Raw genomic sequence first — 16948 nt, 5'->3', positions numbered from 1 at the left:
ATACACCCCCTGGCTTATACATGTAGATATGAGCAAACATTTCTTTCCCAAAAGCGTGCCTAACCTTTGTCATAGGAGGTTGGATGTACAAGCACCCTCCAAAATACCATTGTTTTAGTCACTTTTATCTGCTTGTTTCCATGATTATTTCATGACTGACTTACCAAGCTCTGTATTGGTTCTGTGATATCTATTCTGTTGATAAAATTAGCATTTACTTATTGATTAAGAGTTAAATTTAAATGATGTTTAAAACACCACTTTGAGCTGCTTCTTCATGACATTCATTACATGAGAAATGATTGCTATAACTATAGATATGTATAGGAAAACATGGGCATTCAATGCTGTCTACAGTAGATAGCATAAAGCACTAAGACAGGAAATAGTGTGCAACTCTGCAGCATGGATCATGTAATTTATAAAATCTTCTTATGTGTACTTTTAGAGCTATCTACAGATCGATATAGTAAAGTTTCTCAAAATGTGTAATTTTACTACTCTTACTAACCTGTTGGTCTTGAGTGAGTCAACATCTTCGACACCTTCTGGTAGACCATCCAATTGACCCTTTGCACGGATCTGCAATCTTTTGCTACTAATAAGGTTATCCAAGCAAAACACATGCCCAAAAGGACATTTTGTTTTTCGCACTTTCCACATGGCGTATATATATGCGGTAATTATAGCATGCATTAAGAATACAAACCCAAAACAAACACTTTGCAAGCAGAAGGTCGTCTGAGACGGTGCAAAGTGTCAATATGGATGCTGGTTATTCGGTCCTCTGGGGTACACCATCAGAAGTTCAAGGTTTTCATTCCACACTTTGCATATAACCTCGTTTTGAGATGACCGTACAAAGTGTCAATATGGATGCTGGTTACTCTGTCCTCTGGGGTACACCATAAGACGTTCAAGGTTTTCATTCTATACTTTGCATATAATCTTGTTTTGAGATGACCGTACAAAGTGTCAATATGGATGCTGGTTACTTTGTCCTCTGGGGTACACCAGATGTTCAAGGTTTTCATTCTACACTTTGCATATAATCTCGTTTTGAGATGACCGTACAAGTGTCAATGTGGATGCTGGTTATTCTGTTCTCTGGAGTACACTATAAGACGTTCAAGGTTTTCATTCCACACTTTGCATATAATCTCGTTTTGAGATGACCGTACAAGTGTCAATGTGGATGCATGCTGGTTATTCTGTTCTCTGGAGTACACTATAAGGCGTTCAAGGTTTTCATTCCACACTTTGCATATAATCTCGTTTTGAGATGACCGTACAAAGTGTCAATGTGGATGCTGGTTATTCTGTTCTCTGGAGTACACTATAAGACATTCAAGGTTTTCATTCCACACTTTGCATATAATCTCGTTTTGAGATGACCGTACAAAGTGTCAATGTGGATGCTGGTTATTCTGTTCTCTGGAGTACACTATAAGGCGTTCAAGGTTTTCATTCCACACTTTGCATATAATCTCGTTTTGAGATGACCATACAAGTGTCAATGTGGATGCTGGTTACTCTGTCCTCTGGGGTACACTATAAGGCGTTCAAGGTTTTCATTCCACACTTTGCATATAATCTCGTTTTGAGATGACCGTACAAAGTGTCAATATGGATGCTGGTTATTCTGTCTTCCGGGGTACACCATCAGTCGTTCAAGGTTTTCATTCTATACTTTGCATAAACTCGTTTTGAGATGACTGTACAAAGTGTCAATATGGATGCTGGTTATTCTGTCTTCCGGGTACACCATCAGTTGTTCAAGGTTTTCATTCTATACTTTGCATATAACCTTGTTTTGAGATGACTGTACAAAGTTCAATATGGATGCTATGCTGGTTATTCTATCCTCTGGGGTACACCATAAGACGTTCAAGGTTTTCATTCCACACTTTGCATAAACTCGTTTTGAGATGACTGTACAAAGTGTCAATATGGATGCTGGTTATTCTGTCTTCCGGGTACACCATCAGTTGTTCAAGGTTTTCATTCTATACTTTGCATATAACCTTGTTTTGAGATGACTGTACAAAGTTCAATATGGATGCTGGTTATTCTATCCTCTGGGGTACACCATAAGCGTTCAAGGTTTTCATTCCACACTTTGCATAAACTCGTTTTGAGATGACTGTACAAAGTGTCAATGTCTTCCGGGGTACACCATCAGTTGTTCAAGGTTTTCATTCTATACTTTGCATATAACCTTGTTTTGAGATGACTGTACAAAGTTCAATATGGATGCTGGTTACTCTGTCCTCTGGGGTACACCATAAGATGTTCAAGGTTTTCATTCTATACTTTGCATAAACTCGCTTTTGAGATGACCGTACAAAGTGTCAATATGGATGCTGGCTATTCTGTCTTCTGGGGTACACCATCAGTCATTCAAGGTTTTCATTCTGAATAGAATATGGTAGTATATTCTTGAATTTTTTCTAATCATAGGATGCTGTACACAATCACATATTTATTTGCATGTTTTACTGTATTGGCTGGTTAGACTGTCTGTCATCATAGCTGTAAGAAACAAAATAAAATTCATAACATTTTTTTTTTTTTTAGCTGAGCAATCAATGAAGACCATGATGTCCAAACAGCACCTGAATGATAGGGTTACTTATTATCTGTGATGTACACTATGTGTTATGTGGCAAAAAAGTTACAGGCCTATAGGTTCTAATGGCAATTGTCCTGTTAAATTGGTTTATCATTTCTACCCGAGTAACGATACGTGACAGATAGTGGAAATCTTTTTCTCACTGCCTGAAGCTAGACAAACAATTTGGTACAAATTTCATGAAAATCGGACCAACTTTAGTTTTTGACCCCTGTACAAATTGACCTTCGACCATTTTTGGCACATAAGTCCCCAACCACAAGTTGTACATCGACAATATTTATATATTTGTGATCCTTACAACCAGACGGATAATTTGATATGCTAATGAGTGAAATCGAAACATGTTTAATTTTTGACCCCTGTATAACTATAACCCTATGGGGTAATTTCTGGGGTCACTTTGAAGGTCATAGACTCAAAATAACGCTTGCTTACCTTCTCTTTTGGATTCAGCAGGTTCAAATTAGTAAAGATACCTAGGTGATTAACTTTTGCTAAAAATGCTGCAACAATTTTGTACAAGTGTATATTTGCGATCCGAAGTAGGCCTGTCGCTGTTGTTTGCATTGCCCTAGTCGCTTGCCTGCTGCTTGATAAAGTATATTATATACCTCATATAGATTCCTGTTATCTGATTGGTTAAAAGTGCTGTCATAGAATTAGCTATGCCCTCCACACGGCACCGACGCCGCTGCCTGCCAGTTGCGGTGACGCGATCGGTTCATAACAAAAAACTTTCTTGGTAAATTTTACCATGGCCTGTGAACAATAATATAGGCCTTTTAACCAATCAGATGACAAAAACCTATATTAATGAGGTATATAAAACAAATATTGCTTTTTTCGGGTCATGGTTAAAATTATAGGCCCAAGGTGATCTCAAAACCATGCTATGACCCTCGGCTGCGCCTCGGGTCATAGCATGGTTTGAGATCACCTTGGGCCTATAACCTAACCATGCCCCTCATAGCAGTCAATATTTGTATACTATCTGTAGTATCTCTCTGGTCTGTTTCCAGGGTCTGTTTACACAAGTTAAGAATTTATATTTTGTACATGATTTCATTTGACTCACCTGGGCTGCCTAGTCATGCTAGTGTGTAAGGATGCTAATCAAGAAGGAGGAATTCATCATCATCCAGCTCACTATCTTCAAGACCTGCTGGTAGGGAGCATCTGTCAAACCTGTGAAATGATAGCAAGGATTCTCAAATAATTATTATGAAATGGCATCCTTTATATAAATGAAGTATAAAGATTTATATGGATACGGGTACAACATGGTACAAGTCAGGTTGAGGTTTTGCTGGCTGCATTGAAGGTCAAATTTAAGGGGCATACGGTACGTAATATAGGCTACACATGAATGCGCAATTCAAGGAGTTGATGAGCTCAATATAAGCCAAGGGCAACGTCATGATAACTGAAGTATTAAAATAAATGTTATAAATGAAATAATTTATATGGAAATGAACATTTTGTCAACAAAGTGTGAAAAATAATGGCCGTAGTACCACTTAACATTGTTTCATACACTCTTAGAACCACATAGCCAATCAGAAAAGCCGTTAGAAAGATACACGGAGTGCATTAATATTGTATAATTGCACGGACACACACTGTGCTTTCACGCAGCAGTGCTTCCTGCCGCATTCACATCACGTAGGATTGATTCATTTTCCTTGCGAGGTGATGCATTTATATTTGCTCGTATTTTCCAACATTTTTAGTGACAATTTTGTTATTAAATTAGAAAAAATCATGACTTTTTATCTTGTGTATGAAATAGGTTAAAAATGTGTATTACTTGTTGCTCGAAAAATTGTATAAAATAATGCACTTGTACTGAGATGTTGCTGCGTCTAATGCACTCCCCCCTTCGGGCTCGTGCATTAGACGCATCAACATCTCAGTACACATGCATTATTTTGTACAATTTCACTCTCAACAAGTAAGACGCATTTATTAACCTATAAATAATTTTAAACAAATAAATAAGTAAATATGCCAATAAATAGTGAATCAACCTAAGTAGTGCGCCGGCACTTTCAGGTGCCGGGTGCTTTATATTAAAATGTTGGGAATTTTTTTTTTTTTACAGGCATTTAACATTCAAAATGCATTGTATTAAATGTCTAAATCATCATATTCCTAAACTGTAAACTGGGAGGTTTCACTTTCAGCATGGAAGTAATAGTAATAGTCTATTACTTCCATGCTTTCAGGTGGTGCTTTATATTAAAATTTTGGGAATTTAATTTTTTTACAGGCATTTAACATTCAAAATGCAGTGTATGAAATGTCTATATCCTCATATTCCTAAACTGGGAGGTTTAGAGAAGGTCTTATTCAGATATTTGATGGAATTTAGTTCAGGTGCATTTGACAGTAGGCCTATACGTTTGGCACTCAAACAATTCTGTAGGGGCACTTATTAGGGGAGGGGTCAGGGTTTTAGGCAGGATTTGAAGGTTTGGGTGTGTAAGTTAAAAAAAGTGGGTGTGTAATAGGCCATGTGGGCAAAAACTGGGTGTGTGTTTACAAATTTGGGTGTGTAAAACACTCCCTACACGGCTGGCTGCCTAAGCCCTTGGGCGTTGTGCTAATTAGGTCAATTGGTAATGGAGTTTTGAATTAAAAACAAAGCAATTTATACCTCAAAAATGTTGTTTTTTAAAAACATGCACGCATGTGTCAAATTACCTAAAAATGCCTGTCCCCTGTCAAAAAAGTCCTGGCGCTAATCGTTTTACCCATATGTGTGTCCAGTTTCCTGGAAAATACCTGACTCATGTCAAAATGCCCTGGGGTGCATCATTTTACTTGCATGTGCATCCAATTGCCTACCTTGCGTCAAAATGCCCAGGGGTGCACACAGCATCCAATTACCTCAAAAAGCCTCCCGCACATCAAAAGCCCAGGCAATTGCCATTTTATCTGCCACGTGCGTCTAATTACCGCGTAAATGCATACCACACATCATGAGGACCCAGAGCATGTCGTTTAACCCACGCAAGTGTTACCTCTAAAATGTCTGCCGCCCTCAAAGATATTACAATGTATAATAGGCCTATACTTAAAGATTACCGACTCAAAATTGCACCACTATGTACACGTATGTAATAGTACTACATGGCAAATGCGCTATCCTGTTTTGTTGCACATGGGGGCAGAATATACATTGTACATCCAGCATTTGTTGGCAAGAACACAAAATTGAGCGATAAATTACGACTTTTAGCACATGTTACTACAGAATCAAAGTTTGCTAGTCGCATAGCGAAATAATCCTCCAATATCAAGTTGCCTCCATCCGCACTTTAAGAAAAACCGCACGCATCTTTTACTCACCCATGCGTCCAATTAACTTAAATGCCTGCTGTGAGGCAAAAAGCCCTGGTGCGTGTCATTTACCAACGCGTGCTCCCAATACGGTATGATAGTTCCTCCAAAATGCCTGTCGCTCATTAAAAAGCCCTTTTTTACCCAAACGTGCATTGAAAAATCCCTGCCGCACGTCAAAAAGTCACGTGCATAGAATTACCTTGAGCAAGAATGTCTAACGCACATCGTCTAAGTCCGATTCTTACTCCACATCGCAGCGCGATGCGACGATGCTTTAAAAACCTCGCAGCATCGCGCGATGCTGCGAAGTTTTAAAAGCATGTGGGGTCTGCATCTCCTTTTATGGTCATTCTGCCGACCTTGATTTTCTAGCAGCCAATCACAAGCGTGCACGGCTGCGATATCGCATCGCGATGCTATAAAGTTGAACAAAATCCAACTCCATTGCGGACCGATTTCCACCGCGCGATGAGAATTTTTGCCGCCAAGCTTGTAAAAACCTGGCTAAAGTCCGATCCTGACTCCACTTCGCAGCGCGATGCGATGGTTTTCAAATATCGCAGCATCGCGCGATGAAATTAAAATGTACATTTTAATTTCATCGTGAGATGTTGCGATGTTTTAAAAGCATGTGGGGTCTGCAATCTGCATCTCCTTTTAAGGTCATTCTACCGACCTTGATTTTCCAGCAGCCAATCAGAAGCGTGTACGGCTGCGATATCGCATCGCGATGCAAAAAAGTTGAACATTGTTCAACTCCATCGAGACCAAAGTTTCCACCGCGCGATGAGAATTTTCACCGCTGAGCTCGTAAAAACCTGGCTAAGATTACAGTTTTTATAGCATCGCATCGTGCTGCGATGTGGAGTCAGGACCGGGCTTCAGATTTCAGTTTTATAGCATCGCATCGCTGCGATGTGGAGTAAGAACGGACTTTACCCTGCTGGTGCGTGTTGTTTTGCCCATGCGTCCTTTCAATTACCTCAAAAATGTTGTTTGCACTACGTTTTTTTTTATGGGGGATTGAAATACCTTGAAAACAAATTATGGTATAAAAACGGTATAAACTTGCCATAATTCCTGCAAAGATTTACATATTCCATAAAAAATGAAATTTCATAATTATTTCATTCAAATATTCACCAAATTTATATAATATAATTAGACTGGGTGCTGGTGCTGATGCCAAAAACAGTCAGGGACAGGGTGACGAAAAACTAAATACGGTACATTGAATTTGTTTTGCACGAAAAAAAATTCACTTCAAAACACATCAATTTCTGCATGCATTTTTACAACAAATAAACAGATAAAATGTAAAAATAAAAGTTAATAAATAGATAAACAATTGCTGGTGATTAAAAGCAATGTACTTGTTTGTAAACAAAAGCCAAATAGGCATTGATAGGTGTCGAAGCCAAAAATATAAATTGCATGCAGACACCCCTACACGCCACGAGCATCATTCATGGATTTTACATTGAATTTGTTCATGAAAAAAAATTAAAAACTTCTTCAAAATACGCCAATTTATGCACGTTTTTTACCCCAAAATAAACGGATAAAATGTAAAAATAAACAGTAAATAAACAGATCAACAATTGATAGTGATTATAAGCATTGTATTTGTTTGTAAACACTCAGATGTTGATGCCAAAAATAATTATAAACATTGCATGCTGCCAGGGTCTACCACGTCTACGCCGCCACTGAATTTTGTTTTGCATGAAAAAAAAATCTCCACAAAACACGCCAATTTATGCACGCTTTTTTACCCAAAAATAAACAGGTTAAATGTTAAAATAAACAGTAAACAAACAGACAAACAATTAATAGTGATTATAAGCATTGTATTTGTTTGTAAACACAAGCCATATTAAAATAAAGTTGCTCATTTTGAAACGTATTTCTAAAAGCTTCAAGCCTAGGCCCGGGCATTTTTTTAAAATTAGGTAAGCTTAAAAATACGAGACAAAATAATACTAAAATAACGGTATAAACTTACGATAATTGCTGCAAAGATTTGTGTCTGCAAGTGTCCAATAACTGTCTGAATTGTTGCAATGTCAAACTGATGCCATACATCGTCAGTTTCGTGATGCTCGTGGATTGTTTGAAGGCATCGATAAAGTTATTAAAACACTCGTCAGGAATTATCTGTACATCGAGTTCTTCTTCGTCGTCGTCGTATTCTTCTTCGTTTTCTTTAAATTCTTCTTCCTCCTCCTTTTCTTCCTCTTCGTCTTCCTCCTCCTCTTCTTCTTCGTCTTCTTCTTCAGCACGCATCGATAGGTAGGCTAATTGTGTGCATGACATGAATGTGCTGGCCATATGCCTTACCAAACTCACCACGTAACTGCTATCATATACCCACAGCTCCTCTAGACTCGTGAGTCTGGTATGAATAGACTCAAGTAGAGCGTCATGTTGACTCATACTCATACCAGACACACTGATATCCAGATCAGTCATTGCAGATGGTAATGAGTTGGCAAGACATACTGCTACTGCATCATCCATCTCATTACCGGTGATAGTCAACTGTGTAAGATTGGCTGGGATATTCTCTGCCAATGTCAACATATCGTTTGCTGGTGCATTCATGTCGGATGCATACAACACGCACAGTTCCGTACATTTATTGATATGTTCACATAATGCAGGAATAGTTTTCCCAGCCTCGATTGGATTTTGTGAGATATTGAGGAGCTCCAGTGATGGCATTTTGTGGACATTTTGAGCAAGCTTGGTCATTTGTTCTCCACTAGGTGCAGTTGATGTTGCATATAGCCGCCTTAGTGAAGACAAATGACCCTCCTCAATGTTCTTACACAGTATGTCAAAGTTGTCATGCAGTGGGAAGAAGTCAACATCGAGGACCTCCAATTGGACATGGTGGATGTTATTGAATATACCAGACACATCAGTTTCTGATGTGCTTGGTAGGCCCTCGCTAGCTTGGATACAGCTGATGTATGCTGCTATAGCTGCAGGGCTTTTACTCAGGATGTCATCACTTGTGTTTGGATTAACAGCAAGAAATCGTTCTGTGATTTGTTTGATTTTCTCATCAGGAACGGCATTTATTTCTTGCTGTTTTGAATCCCACATATCAGCGGTTGCACCAAACTGAACAACTGGATCTGTTGCATGCGCAATTGGACGCAACACGATTTCATTGAATTCTGGCTTGTTACTACTTTGCATTAGGTAGCCTAATGCATTTGCAGCCTTGGTAGTGATGCCATGAAACAAGACCTTGCCAGAGGGAAATAAACTTTGCAAGTCTATATTATCACTCTGGGCTTCAGAGTTGCATACCAGGCACAATTCAATTAATTCTTGAATTGGCCGGGTCTCGTTAAATGGCAACTGTTCCGAGTAAAACCTGTCAGAATCCATGTCACCAAAGATTGTGACCAATTTTTCCACAATTTTGTGTGCAGCTGGCACACATTGCGCAGCAAACATCAGCACTAGTGCTATGCTCAGGGCATTTTTTGGGGACTGAATATCTTTCAGATATAAGTCCAACTCTTCTCCACGTTTGGAGAGAAAATACCCTGCACAAAACTCTTGTACCGATTTGTGGAAAAATTGCCACTTACCAGTTTGGTGCTTTTCAGTAAGCACACCAATTTCGCTTGCAACAGAGAAAACAGAACCAGGGAAGTCAGTTTTCCCAAACACAAGGTTAGTGTATCCTGGGGTCAGCCCTTTAACAGCAACCTCGCCAAGCTTGTCGATGAGATCTTCCTGTAGAAATTAAGAGAAAAAAGTGGAAAAGTTCATGAGTAAACCAGTACATTAACATTTTTATTTCTCAATAGGCATAAAAGTACGCAGCTTGCGAAACATATTTGGTTTGTTATTTAAGCCCTGAACACTTTCGCTGAATTTATACGCCATCGCTGAGCGATGAGCAATTGGTTTCTAGCCAATGAGTTATGGCGCTTTTTGTTGCGTTGAAAAAAGTGCGCAACCTCATCGGTCAGATATCAATTGCTCATCGCTCAGTGATGGAGTATAAATTCAGCTTTACATATTTGTACCACACATAGGCCTAGTATTATAATCATGTATAGGGCCTAGCCTAAGTTAGCCTTAGCTATGCATGTTGTGCAAAAAATGATGAGTATGAGTGATGCCAAGGCCTAGCAAAATTAGCTATAATTTGTTCGGCTAATTGGCCTTAAATATAATTGGCAAAAATCATTCAGTTTTTGTTATTCCGCAAGTCAAACAACAAACAACGGCTAAATAATCAAATCATGAAATAGGATATTAAAATAATTTATAGGCCTAGGCCTACTGACACAATGTCATGACTGATAAAATTAATATTAATGTTTATCAGTACCCAATTATTTGACACTATCATGACTATGATTGCAAAAAGCCTACCTTACACAATCATATTTTATAATGCGTAATTCATAAGACCTCATTTAATTATATCAGTCAATTTTGTTTTGATGAGTGGGCCGTCTAGGGCTAGGCCAACGTCTGCTGGGTAAACCAACCAAGTCCAAGCGACAGTGGCATGCATGCATGGTGTGCCGGACCTATGCATGCATGTATGTCACCATGATCAAGATTGATGAGTCTTATGAACAGCGCAAAATATACGCTAATAAAGTAATATATTAAACTTAGTTTTAAATCCTTAGACAGCTGACTTCACTTCATAAATCGGTTATTTTGGTGTAAACGGAGGTCTTTCTTCCACCAGCAATGTTAAAACACGCATTCATTGGCCAATGTCAATTTAGCGGTGAGTTTATGATAAAATTATTCCAGTTAAAAAACGAGGGCGCTATTACGTGTTTTGAAACGGTGTGCCTGAAACACATAACATTAACAGAGTCGACTATTAGTCAGGGAGAGAGAGCTCTGGGAAGGCTGTCTGCTGGAAGTAATTCCTCAATCGACATTTTTTGTACTGGTAGACGTGGCTGCAATTATTCTATCACATATCCAAAATCGACCAAAATCCACCCTGGGCAAAAAAATCTACAGGCATTTGAAAATCACTATTTTACAAATCACGAACGTTTCCGACTTTTGAGCCGCATTTACGCAAACATGGTTAACGCGTCTACGCCCGGGGTCTACGCTCACTGTTTTGTAATTGCGTTCGCGCAACAAGTGAGCGTGTTGGCTTGCATACTGCGTAAACCAGAGCGTCACGAACACGTAACACATCACACGAAGTCGGTGTCTAATTGATCGCTACCTTGTGCAATAATTTGTCGCTCGGATGAAATAGTGGCGTATCACAAAATGGCCATTTTGAGATAGGCCCTAATCGCGTTTGAAGTTCTTGCAATATGAAAAAATAAATATTTAGGCCCTAAGTAATACATTTGATGTATAAAATACATTGATGTCGTTCACCAATTAATTATAGTCATTAAACCTAGGCCTAATTGGTATATATATAGGCCAGACTATATCAGACATTGCAAGAAGCCTACAACGGAAATTAATAGTTATCTACACCTGTACAATAATTATGAGCCCTGGAGGAGGGTGAAATGGGGGGGGACAAGAGCATATAAGATTTGCAAATTGGGGTCCCAAAAATTTGGCATGTGCAAGGGGCCGGGGGGGGCAAAGGTTTTTGGCGGGCCGAGAGGGGAGGCAAGCGATTTTGACAGGCCGAGAGGGGGGAGGGTAAGCGATTTTTGGCGGCCATTCGGAAATTTTACCACCTGGGGGGCTCATTCAATTGGTCTAATAACCCATAACCCATTTGGTCTACAAACCATTTGGTCTACAAACAGTGGCGTAGCCAGGAGTTTGGAAACAGGGGGGGTGGGGGGGCACAACTTGTAAAATGTACCGACGGAAATATTATTTGCCGACGGAAGTTGTTATTTGTTGACCCAAAAATTTTTTGCATGATTTGAAAAAGTGAATCTGCAAAAAAAAATAAAAATAAAATAACAGGATAATAAAAAGGATAATACTATAGGCGGTATTCTCCCCTTTTTTCTGTCACTCTGGGTAAAAAATAATCTATTGTTAACCCTGTTTTTTTCACCAACGCCTTCCGTCTACCGACGGCCTTACATCATGAACCGACGGCCATGACGAACGGGGACAGGGGGCACACTACAACGCCACTGTCTACAAACCATTTGTCCGATGATTTAGTCTGCTAACAGATTGGTTTAGGTCTACTAATGAGTTATAACTGGTTGGTATAAAAGCCTATATGCAATTATTTTGCTATTAATGCAGTATAGATTTATCGTGTTTTTATTTTCCTAATGTATAATGTAACTGACGGCCTAATAATATAGGACTATAGGCCTACGTCATTGCATACCTGGCACACGCTTTTACACATGTGATATCGCGGGAGCCTATTAGGCCCTATTATATAGATTTGATTGAAATGTTATCGCTCCATGAAATTGAGTCACTGACAATCGATGGCGGATTATCATTAAAACAACCTTGCTCAAACATTATTTATATAGATTTCTAAGCGAAAGTTGACGGAACTTAGTTTAACTAGGCTATAATAGCTTTAGATTTTTTTCTACAATATTGAAGTAAAAAACATTTACTTGAGATTCTTATGATTGACAAATCCATTTCCTACTCTACTTCTCCTAGACTTTCACCATCTTGGCACTTCATGCTTCACGAGGGAAAATGTGGTCAATCTGGACACACCGTACTACACGCTACCATGGACCACGTATATGGCAAGCCAAGGGGGCCAAAAGCGTGGAACAGCTACGCGTAGCTTCTTTCATACTGCAGTTACTGTCCGTTTTCCTATACACAATACACAGTGCTCTTTCCCATTGACGCGTGACCTTTACAAATAGCCCTACGTTAACAGTATGGGGATATGACTAGTTAACGTCGCTGTGTGAAAAATAACCGGCCAATATTAAAAGTACTCTTCTAAAGTTCTAGAAAATATAGTTTTTAACATGTCCTAAATTTTTAGCTAATTTAGATGTTTGGAAATATTCGTACTTTGGTGTTTTAGTTAATGTTATAGGTAATAGTACATTGCCTAGTTAACGTCGCTGTGTGAAAAATAACCGGCCAATATTAAAAGTACTCTTCTAAAATTCTAGACAATATAGTTTTGTAACATGTCCTAAATTTTTAGCAAATTTAGATGTTTGGAAATACTCGTACTTTGGTGTTTTAGGAAGGATATGTAAACGACAGATAACACCAAAAATATGAAGAAATTATTTCTAAACCGTGTTAAGTCAAAAATCATTATGTTGCTCATTTTCAAGAATGCTGGTTTACAAAAAGCACGACATTGTCTGATTTCGTGAACAAAGCCACACATAACATTGTTTCCTTTCGTTTCCTTTATAATCGGTTACCCAACTGAAGCTATGAATACCATCTTTATTGCGATATCGCACATGAAAACAGTCACTTGTGCACAACCAGAGAAGATCCGATTTAATCAGTTGAGCTGTTTCAATGAGTGTTATCTTGGTTTAATAGCTTTTAATGGGGTTAAGTCCTGCAAAGGTCGAGATGAATTCTACTGTAGACATGACTGCATCATGTCTCGTTACGAGCAGCTGTTTGACCAATCAAAATAGTCAAATTTAATCACGTGGTTGGGTCGTTAGCTGCGCGTAGTATAGTTATAGGTATCCTCTTTCACAATTATTATCTTGTAGTTAATTTACGGAATTAGCATAGATAACGAACGGGCAAAGGAGGCCAAATCACAGCACGTGTCAAGAGAACATGTTGCTAATGCCTGGCTAAAATGACACAAAGCATATTTATTTAGTGTTTCCAAGTTTACACCGTGTTTAATAGCAAGTTACTTTATACCTGGGCTGTATTAGCGGTGCAGGGGATATGAAGGTCAAACAACAACAACTATACTGATGTAAAGCGCTGTGTAAAGATATTGCAGGGAAAGCGATATCACATGCCACTGTGTAAATATGGAGAGAGTAAAATGGGTCATCAATTTTTTCGGAACGGGGGGGGTTCCTAAATTTACAAAAAGTCGGCGTCAATAAATTGCGGCCCTCACTATTTCGGCATCAAAATGTTATGACCCCCGACACCCACCACCGATACACCGTACCCCCTAGACAGGCTAAAATTGTATTGAAATCAGTCTTTTTGAATACAATAAACACACTATCTGTAGTCATCTTGTGACTCCCTACATTTTGTCATTATCAATTTATGACCCCCCTCCCCTTATTTTTCTTTCCAAAAAGTATGACCCCTATATTTGGGATCCCCTTCCGCAGAAAATGATAGCTCCCTAAATATAGAACAATCATCATTCTGTTCAGATATTACTTTAATAGCACCTATACCATTTTTTGCTGATATACTACAGATATTTTCATTTACAAAATTAACAACGTAATATTTGTGAGAGAGGATGTTTACATCAGCTCCACGTGTTTAAAACCGCGAATCTGATTGGTTAATAAGCTGCACGTAACGAGAAAGAAGCTGCGCGTAGCTAGTCCCACGTTCTGAGCCGCTTAGCTTGCCATACACGTAGGCATATGTAGGGCCTATAGGTATATAGGCCTACGCCCGGGGGCCTACGATCCACTTAAAAGAACCAAACATCATGGAAGGTTTTGTGATCACATAGGCCTAGCTTAACTTAAAAGGGCCCTACTCCCGGGGGCCTACCTCTCAGAACAACAAAAATAACTAAGCCCTTGTCTTTTTTCCCAGACATTATAGATTATTATACGCTAAAACAGCCCTAAGTTTATTTGTATTTGCACCAATTTTGCGATCATTCATAAGAAATAAAAAGCAACTCTTCCTCTTTTTTTGTTTTTAAAACCCGGACTATAGAGCCGAGGACGAGAGACATGTTTTTTTTCTGTTTTTTTTTTTTTTTTTTTAATAATAGGCCTAGACCTAGTGGGCTATTATAGCAGGCAGCGTAGGTACATAATATAATTATTTAGACTAATACTAAATATGACACCTTCGAAGTATCTTGAAAGCAATTATGCTGAAGATCCCAATTAATAATCCGCATTTCATTGGCAAACAGACATGAACAGTCCGCCGCAAAATATGCAACCAATGATGCGGAAGGATAATTATAATAAAATGTGAGTTAAGGCTGGTTCAAAGTGAATATTCGAAGGCGAATATTCGGCTTCGAATACGTTTTGGGCGTCAAAATATATGCGGCTTCGAATATAAAACTATGAACCGGAGAAAGATATATTTCTACAATTCACAGCGTTGCCCGACTGTTAACAAGTATTGCCCGTTGACCAATGTAAGCAAAATTTAGAGAATTTCTTTAACGAAAATCATAATAGGTAAACTCCATTGAACTATTGTCATGATTTAATGTCTGTATAAATGGGTCTAAATAGGAGCAGTGGCGTAACCAGTGGGGGCCGGGGGTGCAAGCTGCCCCGGACACAACAAACCTGGAAGAAGAGTAAAAATTTGGGAAGGGAAAAGGGAAGAAAAAGAGGGAAGAGAAGGGGAAAGAAGAGAAAAAGGGAAGGGAGACGAGAAAAAAGGAAAAGAAAGAGGGAAGAGAAAGGGAAAGAAGAAAAGAAAAAGAGGGAAGAAAAGGGGATGGGAGAAGAGAAAAGGGAAGCCTGGACTCAAGGGAGAAGAGAAAAGGGAAAGAAAGAGAGAAGAAGATCTATAGGCCTACTACTTTCATTTTGAAATTTGTACTCTGAAACACTGATATTTTCTAATATGCCAAAAACCAGGAGCTTCATGGCGCTCAGCCCCCTTGACCCCCGCCTGGGCTTTGCCCCTGGACCCCACCGACTCCACCCGTTTAACGCTTCGCGGCAAGCGAGCTTTCTCTCGAACATAAATACTAAAACTTTTAATCAGAAATTGGGAAGTTTTTCAATCTTGCCCTCCCCGGAAGGTCAGGTCTGGTTACGCCCCTGACCTGAATAGGAGTCAAAAAGATTTGCATTTCGGGGCATTTACGACCTGCCTGTAACCGGTACCTTCTTGTAGGTTTCAACTGCAAAGCAAATCAAGACATGAATGAGTCAATAGATAAATAAATAAATAAAAAATAAATAAATAAGTCAATAAATAAGTCAATATATACATAAATAATTAAATAAATAAATAAATAAACATATAAATAAATAAATGAATAAATAAATGAATAAATAAATAAATAAATATATAAATAAATAAATAAATAAATAAATAAATAAATAAATAAATAAATATATAAATAAATAAATAAATAAATAAATAAATAAATAAATAAATAAATAAATAAATAAATATATAAATAAATATATAAATATCATAAGATACGATTGAAGCGACGACAAATATGACAGCCCTCACAAGTGTTATAGCCTATATGGGCGAATTTCTCGATAGGAGTCTTAGTAAGCCTTAGGCTTAAGGTGACCTTGAGGCTACTAAGCCTAGCCCGCTTTCGAAGCCCGAGTCTTAACTGTAGTCGAATTTCTTGAACGCAAATTCAACCTGGTCTTAGTGGCCTTGTAGGCTTAACGCTTGACAACCGCATCCCTTTCTACCAGCGACTTAATTGTATAGGCAGTTGGAGGTAGATGTGCATAAGCTGTTGTCCTTCACGGTTTACCGTACTAACAAGGTTACCAGCGCAAAGACTAGCCTAGACCGGCGGTCTTGGGCTTGGGCTTACACCGTACACAACTTGATGCAAGACTAATATTTTTTCTGTTTCTGTTTTTGTGTCTTTTATGTATTATTTTATTTCCACTTTACTTTATTATGAGTCCTGCTTGCACGAATGATAGTTTTATACTTTTTACTCGACTCATTATTTTTGCATTTCAAAAGGGTCAAACTGCAAGCCTACAGAAAAGGAAACTTTGATTCCCCTAAAAGTAGGCCTAAAGCAAAAATTGTTTCACACTTCAAACAATTCATACGCATGTTTGTCAAAAGTAAAACATTATTTAAGGATAATTTTGGTGCAAA

At 38.5% G+C, this 16948-nt stretch overlaps 1 protein-coding gene across 1 annotated transcript; it reads right to left on the bottom strand.

The window, feature by feature from the left end:
* Nucleotides 1–2168: 2168 nt before the first annotated feature.
* LOC140145272 (uncharacterized) lies at nucleotides 2169–10099 on the bottom strand. Its single transcript, XM_072167036.1, has 3 exons — nucleotides 7986–10099; nucleotides 3711–3820; nucleotides 2169–2532 (listed from the first exon to the last, which is right to left on the bottom strand). Exons 1-2 carry the CDS (start codon nucleotides 9449–9451, stop codon nucleotides 3745–3747), a joined length of 1542 nt encoding a protein of 513 aa, XP_072023137.1. The 5' UTR covers nucleotides 9452–10099; the 3' UTR covers nucleotides 2169–2532; nucleotides 3711–3744.
* Between the last annotated feature and the right edge of the window lie 6849 nt (nucleotides 10100–16948).

This window comes from Amphiura filiformis, unplaced genomic scaffold (assembly GCF_039555335.1).
Source record: "Amphiura filiformis unplaced genomic scaffold, Afil_fr2py scaffold_191, whole genome shotgun sequence".
Lineage (NCBI taxonomy): Eukaryota > Metazoa > Echinodermata > Ophiuroidea > Amphilepidida > Amphiuridae > Amphiura > Amphiura filiformis.
This window is presented reverse-complemented; position numbering and strand designations above follow the sequence as displayed.

What these genes read in the sequence shown, in the direction of transcription:
- LOC140145272 (XM_072167036.1), bottom strand. Translation starts at nt 9,451, where the DNA reads ATGTTTGCTGCGCAATGTGTGCCAGCTGCACACAAAATTGTGGAAAAA. An exon ending in AAATCTTTGCAGCAATTATC is followed by an intron (nt 3,821 to 7,985) that starts GTAAGTTTATAC and finishes ATCATTTCACAG; the next exon opens with GTTTGACAGATGCTCCCTAC.